Source organism: Gobius niger (genome assembly GCF_951799975.1).
Source record: "Gobius niger genome assembly, chromosome: 23".
In the NCBI taxonomy this organism is placed as follows: domain Eukaryota; kingdom Metazoa; phylum Chordata; class Actinopteri; order Gobiiformes; family Gobiidae; genus Gobius; species Gobius niger.
The window spans coordinates 7409673-7418369 of NC_136874.1; the positions used below are offsets into that span (position 1 = coordinate 7409673).

Sequence of the window (8697 nt, forward strand, 5' to 3'; positions counted from 1 at the left end):
AATTGATATAATGATGATTTTAAGTGGACTGCAGTAGCTTTGTAAAGTTTTATTTAAAACATAGCTACACGGTTTTTTTTTAAATTCTTAAACATACGGCACAGTCCAAAGCCATAATAATAATAATAATACTAATAATAATAATAATAATAATAATAGGCCTTCGAATAATACTGATTTATAAAGATACACACAGAGTTACTAGTTATGGATGTATAACTGATTACAGCGCTTAAGTCTTATTTATTTTGCAGTCATTCATATTTCTTGCATGCATATTTCTTATGTTTGGATTACAAAAATAAACTCACAGTAAAAGCATATCTCTTTTATTTTGAAACCCGTACCGGAAGTCGCGCGTCTTATTTTGAACGCTCCCCGTTAATACTTACGCACGCACGCACGCACGCACAGCTGTGTGTTTTCCAGGCGCTGGAGATTGTCCCGTTTCGTCACCCTTTTTTCCCTTGGATTGTCACCAGTTCGGGGCTGTTTGAGCTCATCCGTCCTCTCCCTAAGACCCACTCGGGATCAGAAGCATCTAGACTCACCCCCTGCTCTGCGGCTGGTCCCCGGGCCAGCTCCTGCCTTTAGCACGGATGGATCCAGCGAGTCGATACCAAGTGGTGAGTGGACAGGCTATCAAAACACTGTTAGCAATAGCATTTTTTTTTTTAGCCCGTTCGACCCGTTTCACTGCGAACTCCGGTTACTTCAACAAAACAGCCCTTTGTTCTCATTACATCTCAAGATAAGACGTAAAACAAGCGTGTGGTGCCGTTTTCGTCTCATTTTAACGTCATTTGTTTCACGAATTTGACCAAACTCCCACGACTTCCGCATTGGCTGGTTAGCGGATCACTCGAGCAGCCTTTTATATAACCAGTATCTGAAGCAGCAGGCCGCGTTACTTTAAACATGGTTTGTAACATTACCAAGTCTTATACTGATAATATTTGTTTTAGTTTTGAGAATAAACTGGTTTTATTGATTCTAACCTCTCGTTTCTGTGGGAGCCTCCCCCAAATTCAAGCCCAACGGTCTAAAAAACGTCAGTGTAACATATGAATAAGAGATTGTACTATTTTATACATCAGAAATGAATCATATTGTTCTAAAATGACTCTTGCCCCCGCCTTAACCGAGCGCGTTTTCTAAAGTTTGGTTTTACCCAAATCTAAAGACTTTTTACTGCCTAATTTGAAAGCTAAGACATACAAAACTCATCTGAGCTTTGTTATTGTGTTTTTGTCATTTGTTGTTTTTCCATAATTGTATAAATCATAAATATATGAAACCAAAGCATTATTATTTATTCTGTTATTTTTTGCCACGTTTTTCGTCACATTTTTGTTGAATTTTCATCACATTTTTTTTCCATTTTTGTCAATTTTTTGCTGAATTTTCCTCACATTTTTGTTGAATTTCCGTCACATTTAAAAACAATATATATATAAATTGTCACATTTTTTGTCACTTTTTCGTCAATTTTTAGTCTAATTTTTTTGGGATGTTTTGATGCTTTTTCTCCAAGAAGCTTTTAGATTTGGGTAAAAATCTAAGTGGTTAAAAGTATCAAAGTACATTTTTTACTCAAAATGGACACAGAAGTCTGAGACACTGAAACACTACATTTTCCCATAGAAAATGAAAAATGAGAAATATCAAAACCGGTAATGGTATAATAATAATAAAGTAACTTAACATGTTTTCCTGCTACAGTGCACCCTTATTGCACAATGAATAATATAGTGTTATGAATTGTGGTAAAAGTCCAGCATTATTATTAGTATCTGGAATTTTGAGTGATAAAACCACAGCTTTGCAAATGGCGAGAAAGCTTCCCGGAGGAAAATTACAACAACAAAAAAAAAAAAGTATGCTTTGTGCCCTTGTTCATGTGGCTGTGGCTTTGTGGGCAAATAATCCCACGTGATCCAAGTAAATCCCAAACTAAATCATTGTTTGGCTTTAGAAAAAGAAAAAGAAGTCTGGAAAAAGCAGCTGGCATTTTATTCACACTGACTATGTTTCATCTGTCGTTGGTTTTGACTCTTGAATCGGAGTAGATTATGAGGTTGTGGTTTAGTCACTTAGCAACGTGGGTTATTGCGTCAACACCGAATACAACTCATTTGTGATCATCAAGATAAGAAGTTTATCATCGTGGAACTGTTGGGTGAAGTTTTGTGGGTCAGAAAGGGCGTTTTCCACATGAATTTGGAGCTGCACAAAGAACTTGAAACTGATATTTGCAGCAAAAGCTCGTCGTACATTTTTACAGTTTAGCTCAAACCTATGGGGAAACTACGGGCTTTGTCAAGTTGCTGTTACTGTGTTCATAAACAGAATGTTTTTGGAGGGCCGCTCGTGAAAAGGCGAGAAGTTTGTCGCCCAGACCACCTCCTTGTCCTTAATCCCTCGTGTTCCTGCCAGGCCTCTGTAATTTCAGAGGCTGTTTGGCTTTGGCCGGGACATGCGCACACACAAAATGAACTTTATCAGCTTTGGGCTGAATGACCATGAGAGTATTGCCTCTTTGCGATTTAGTTTTCGAGCCAAACTGGTGTCTTTCTATGAAGCCACAAAACATATTAGGGATATTAGGGAGACAAAACAACTTTTTAATAAAGTGTTGCAACCCGTTCACTGTGTGAAACCGGACACGCTACGCATTCAATGAATTAACTTTTTTGTTAAAGGAATAGGCCACCGTTTTTATATACTAAGATATGTTCTTACCTCACTTTAGTCGAGTTAATATATCCCCGTCTGGTCATTGTCCGCGCGCTCTGTCAGGCAAACGGAGCACATACGCAGCCTCTCCCATATGTGACATAGCTCCGAAAAAGCTCACGATAGAAGCTACCAAGCTCTTCCACGTGTTCCCTATTTAAATAAAGTTACGTGAAGTGTTTTCATGCGAAGTATATTTACACAGAAATGTAACATGTCGATTTTATAAGCAAATAAAGAGGGGGACTATATTGTGAGGCGTAATGATACGAGGAGTAAAACGTCCGCGCAGTAACTCCTAAAGGTTATTGACGGAAGTGAGCGGGGGAAGTCTTTAGGAGTTACTACGCGGACGCTGTGCTCCTCGTATCATTACGCCTCACAATATAGTCCCCCTTTTTATTTGCTTATAAAATCGACACGTTACATTTCTGTGTAAATATACTTCGCATGAAAACACTTCACGTAACTTTATTTAAATAGGGAACACGTGGAAGAGCTTGGTAGCTTCTATCGTGAGCTTTTTCGGAGCTATGTCACATATGGGAGAGGCTGCGTATGTGCTCCGTTTGCGTGACAGAGCGCGCGGACAATGACCAGACGGGGATATATTAACTCGACTAAAGTGAGGTAAGAACATATCTTAGTATATAAAAACGGTGGCCTATTCCTTTAAACGGGCTAGATGCAAGTTGGCCAGTTTATACTCACTACTGCCACCTCAGGTCATATGGGTAACTGCACCGTCTGTCTTTCTGAGTGACAGTGCAGGATTTTTGAGCTCATTCTACACATTAGGACATGGCTGGAGCATGTAGGGGGATGAAGCTCCGCATAGTCCCTTTAAGTTTGCCTCTGTTCAGTTTAAAGATAAGTATAATCAAAGCTTTACTACCTGTGCCTTTAGGAAAAAAAAACAAATGGTCAAAGTACAAATGGCAAGTGGACCTGACCTGGCCAAAAGGAATAAAATGGCATCTAAACTTATGAAAACCAGTTCAAAAAGAAAAGCGAAAATCAGGACAGCCGCTCCCTAAAGGCCAAACGAAACAAAAAGCTAGCGTGGAAAATGGCGTAGGGCGTGGAGCTGTCAGCTGGAGCACGACACAGGAGAGGACGAGCACGAGCACTCCTAAACCCAGAGTGTTAGAAAAGTTTTAGATCGAGGAAAAATATCTAAAAAGAAAGACGTGAGAAATGTTACAGCAGTGGTTAGATTTGGACTACGGACTGAATGCTCTGGATTGCATAACATTCAACATTTGAAGTAGTGGTTATCTCTACATGACACTAAATAGGAAGTGAGCGTAGACTCAGGCTAATGATTACAGTAAACACACAGAGCCATGACAAAGGCCATTTTGAGGGAGGGAATCCTGACGCAGCAAAACAACAATAATGGATGAGAAACTTTAGGAACTTTACACTTTTTATGGACGCTCCTCAGTGTCTAGAACCTTTTTAAATTTCGTTTTCATTGCTTTCGTTTTTCACTGAACTCGTACAAACGGCTCCACAAGTTGAAACCCACAAACCCACTTCCCCATCAGTCTGAATGTGGAGCGCGCTCTCTTTTCACTCACCCTTTCCCTCTCTCTCTCTTTCAGCTGCACAATGAGGACGACTCCTCGGAGGCCCAGCCCAGCACCTCTGCCCCCGTCCAGCCCGGGACGTCCCAACAGCAGCACACCAACCCGGGCTTCGAGGATGTCGTCGAGGGGGCCACGGCGGGGGAGGCGTCGGGCGGGAGCGCACAGCCCGACGCCGACGCTCCGCCGCCCCCCTACGCCTCCATCGACCTGGGGGCGACGGCCGCGACCTCGGGTACGGACCACGCCGCGTTGTGAACTCGGGTGAATCGCTCTCTCTGTAACCGCTGTCCCGCTGCTCCCACAGAGTCCGGTTTCCAGAGCGACTTCCCGGTGCCCCCGCCCTACAGCGTGGCCACGTCTCTGCCCACGTACGACGAGGCGGAGAAGGCCAAAGCCGCCGCCATGGCTGCCTCCTCTGTGGACGTCCTGCCCCGGGTACGGGCTCAACTTATTCTTAACCGGTGTTTGTTTTACACCTTTCTCTCAGTAGTGAACAGCCATAGATACAGACGACATCTTTGGAAATCCTCATATTCAAAGCAGCCAGAGGGGGAAAACAAAGAAGAGACCATCTCCACCATTACTTTAACAAATGCTGAATTAAGAATATATATTGTTTACTTAATAAAAGAAATAGAGACACGGAGAGCCCCAAAAATCTTACCCTCTTACCCCCCACCTGAACCCAGTTTTGCTTTACCCAAATCTAAAAGCAACAGTGTAATGCATTTGAAAGCTAAGACTTACAAAAGTGATAATAACTTTGTCACATCGTTGCCGTGTTTTTGTCACATTTTTTTTAAGCGTATTTGTTGCGTTTTTGTCTCTTTTTTTGATGATTTTTGTGGCTTTTTGATTGCTTGTCAGGTTTTTTTTTAATTATTTTTGTTTCGACACACGTTTTTGTAACTTTTTGTGGCTTTTTGATTGCTTGTCAGTTTTTTTTTTTTAAGCTTTTAGATTTGGAGAATGCCAAAACCGTAGAAAATGTGCTAGGTTCAGGCGGGGATGAGATTGAAACACGGCCAATCTAACCAGTTATGCTACATCAGCTAACATTAGCAACAAGTGCTGTTTTTCCGCTTCTACTGAACAATTTGCTGTGACAAAAACCTGATTTTGGCTTGAAAAAGTGTGATTCCCATGAGAGGTTTTTCCCCCTGGGCTAGTTTCTTTTGTATGAAACATTGCACTCTGTATCTGTATCTGTGCGCCACGATGATATAATACTAACATGTGTTTTCTTGTTGACACACGTTCCTGGCAGCAGCTGCATTGTAATTATCCATAGTAATTACTAAAACTAAAATGATTTTTTGCATTTTAAAATATTTTCTTGCCACACTCCTCGAGGGCACGGGCTCTATCTGATTTCTTAATCACATTGTTCTGGTTTTGCAGGATGACGAATTCCCCCCCAGAGACGACTTCAGCGATGCCGACCAGCTGCGGGTTGGGAACGATGGGATCTTCATGCTGGCCTTTTTCAGTAAGTCAGACCATTTTTCACTTTCTTTCTTCAACTTACACTACGAATGCTTTGAAGCAACATTACTCTGCCCTTTTGGTCAGTCGCCTAACATGTGACCCTTTGACCCGGCAGTGGCCTTCCTGTTCAACTGGATCGGCTTCTGCCTGTCGTTCTGCCTGACCAACACCATCGCGGGGCGCTACGGAGCCATCTGTGGGTTTGGGCTTTCCCTGATCAAGTGGATTCTCATCGTCAGAGTATGTGTCTCTGCAAACAGTACTTGTACCTGAAGGCGGAGTCTTTAATGGTGATTATCTGTGTCTAGTTCTCGGACTACTTCTATGGGTACTTCAACGGGCAGTACTGGCTGTGGTGGATATTCCTGCTGCTTGGTAAGTTTTTCTACTCTCATAATTACTAGTTTTGATTTCGTAATCATCTTTTGCATTGAGATATTTCAACAAGAACGCTCAAATCTTTCTTGTACTGACTAAGATCTTTGTGAAAATGATGTGGAAAGTCCCTCAAGTTTAGTGCGAGTTCAATCAAATCTCTCCCAGACTTTAAACTTTATTCAGTAATCTTCATTAAGTCTAGTCTATGCCTTTTCCTCTTGTATCCTTTTGCCCTGGCTTTGATTATTATTGTTGCTGTAATGGAGACACAGTACAGTCAGTGTGTGTGTGTGTAAGGCCGTCCTTGCTTCTCTCCAGGTCTGCTGCTGTTCTTCCGAGGCTTCGTCAACTATCTCAAAGTCCGCAACATGAGCGAGAACATGGCCACCTCCCACAGAACACGCCTCTTCTTCCTCTACTAACAAGGTCAGTCGAGACGAACGGGCAGGCAGGCTGATTCACAGATCGTATCTTATTACAGCACAAACTGTGTATTGCATTTCTTTAAAACGCTGGGAAACGTTAAACGACACCACCCTGGTGTCAGGAAAAAAGTTTAGGTACTACTGGTATCGAAAAAACAACTTTGGATCCAAGTTTTGATGCATTTGGTTGTTTCAGCTGAAAAAAAAAGAAAATTCCATTTCCGTTTGCACAATTTCACCTATTTTTTTCCACTTACTTTCCAAACTTTCCACATTTTTGTTAATTTTCTATTAAATCTATCTCCCACTTTTTCTCCCTATTTTGCTCACCAATACCTATTTTTCCCCATTTTTTTTTCTTATTTTTGCCCCAATTTTCTTTCCGTTTCCCCATTTTTTATAACTAGGCCCCCCCCCCCATTTATTCCCCGTTTTTCCCTAGGTTTTCCATGATTTTTGCTATTTTCCCCCCACAATTTATTCTTTTTTTCCCTCTTTATTCCCAATTTTTGTTTACGCAATTTTGCCACAATCTACTCTACATTTTTCCCCAAATTGTCCCCCATTTTCCACACATTTCTTGACACTGGAGATGAACCTGATATTGTAAATGTGCAGACTTTCCACACATTATTGTCCAGATATGTGCGTATAGGTGTTAGTATCAACAAACCAAGTCTCCTACCCTTGAGAGTTCAAAGAAAAGTCTTAGATGGGCCTTTTTTGTTGTTGTTCTTCAGGTTTTGACCCGATCCTCTTCAATGTGAAACACCTTCACTTTCCCTCGGACGATCTGACAAGAGAGAGACTCACAGTGAGGAGAGGAGTCAAAGGAAGGACCTAAATAGAAGTAAACCATTGCAACAACACATTGGCATGAGCTGTCATTATCTAATATGTATATTATGATGTTGGAGGATGTAATTGTACGGAGGTGTACCTTTTTTTTAATGAACAACTCAAATTGCGGGCCATTGGTGTTGATTTTTAACGAAGCGATTTCCAAATAATTGCATTCACATACAGTAGTCACTTTGCTAATTTATGCTTCGAGTCTTATTACCACAAGAGGGCGGCGGTTCCCTCACTGTGAGAGTAGAAAGTGCAGTTTACATATCAGAAGTGTTTTTTGTTTTGTTCAGACTGATCCGGCGTTCGACGTAAATCGAGGGTCAGTTCCTTTTTTTTATGCCAAATCTCATTACGAAATAGATGGAGCGAAATGTTTTGGTGCTGCAGATAATTCCTCCAAGCATTTATGCAATATTTGTACGTGATGGTGTGGAGTCCTGTGATCGCTGTAACCGAGTAGCTTAGTCACAATGATTAAAAAAGCAGCACCGTTCATGTCTGGGTCGAATCAGGACAGAATGCAAGCGAGCACGTCCTGCATGATTTTACCAAAACTAGAAATAAACACGGGAGAGTTCAGCCGGGGGGATTTCGCCAAAAACACATTGTAATTTTCAAAGTAAGAATGTCCTGTCGGAACGGCGTGCCATAGAGACATTTCCCGCGAAGAGGACGCTGTATAGAACGAGCTTATGCCGATTCACAATGTTTGCACTTTGATAATGTACAGTATGATTTGTGAATTTTGATGTGGTGGGTAGAAAATACTAAAATAGCCATCTAACTGGAATTCTTAATCATCCCAAAAGGATCATTTTGCCTTTTGCACTTATCGTTTGTGTGTATGGTTTTGTTGCTTTTAGCAGAAATCGACATTTTTTTTGTTTCGTTGCCAAATTCCTTCATTTGAGAAGCGTAATTTTGACCCACACAAACATGAGATTTTGGAGGAGGATGTTTTGTGCATGAATCATCAGCCTGGGCGAGTGGGTCTAAAACATATACTGTCTGTAAATAATGAGGTTCAAATGAAAATTGCATCCAAAACTATTTTTGTCCCAGATAATCCCTTCAATATCCTCTGCAACAGTTGTGGCGTTTATGTAACTGGAATTAAAGATGGTGTCTTGCCAAAATAAATCCAATCTGAAGGCGTGCTCGACTGTGTTTGTGTATGGTTTTGTTTTCGAAATCATAAATTCGGTGCGTCTTTTGGATGAGTTTGC

General features: G+C 41.3%; 1 protein-coding gene across 1 annotated transcript; it reads left to right on the forward strand.

The window, feature by feature from the left end:
- The first annotated feature begins 391 nt into the window (after nucleotides 1–391).
- Nucleotides 392–8312, forward strand: ndfip2 (Nedd4 family interacting protein 2). Its single transcript, XM_079581853.1, has 8 exons — nucleotides 392–626; nucleotides 4344–4560; nucleotides 4633–4763; nucleotides 5730–5817; nucleotides 5932–6056; nucleotides 6125–6191; nucleotides 6513–6620; nucleotides 7360–8312. Exons 1-7 carry the CDS (start codon nucleotides 600–602, stop codon nucleotides 6614–6616), a joined length of 759 nt encoding a protein of 252 aa, XP_079437979.1. The 5' UTR covers nucleotides 392–599; the 3' UTR covers nucleotides 6617–6620; nucleotides 7360–8312.
- The last annotated feature ends 385 nt before the right edge of the window (nucleotides 8313–8697 follow it).

Excerpts from the sequence above, each read along its gene's own strand:
- ndfip2 (XM_079581853.1), top strand. The coding sequence starts at position 600 with ATGGATCCAGCGAGTCGATACCAAGTG. Across the intron at positions 4,561-4,632 it reads GGCGACGGCCGCGACCTCGG|AGTCCGGTTTCCAGAGCGAC; the intron begins GTACGGACCACG and ends CTGCTCCCACAG. Across the intron at positions 6,192-6,512 it reads GTGGATATTCCTGCTGCTTG|GTCTGCTGCTGTTCTTCCGA; the intron begins GTAAGTTTTTCT and ends GCTTCTCTCCAG.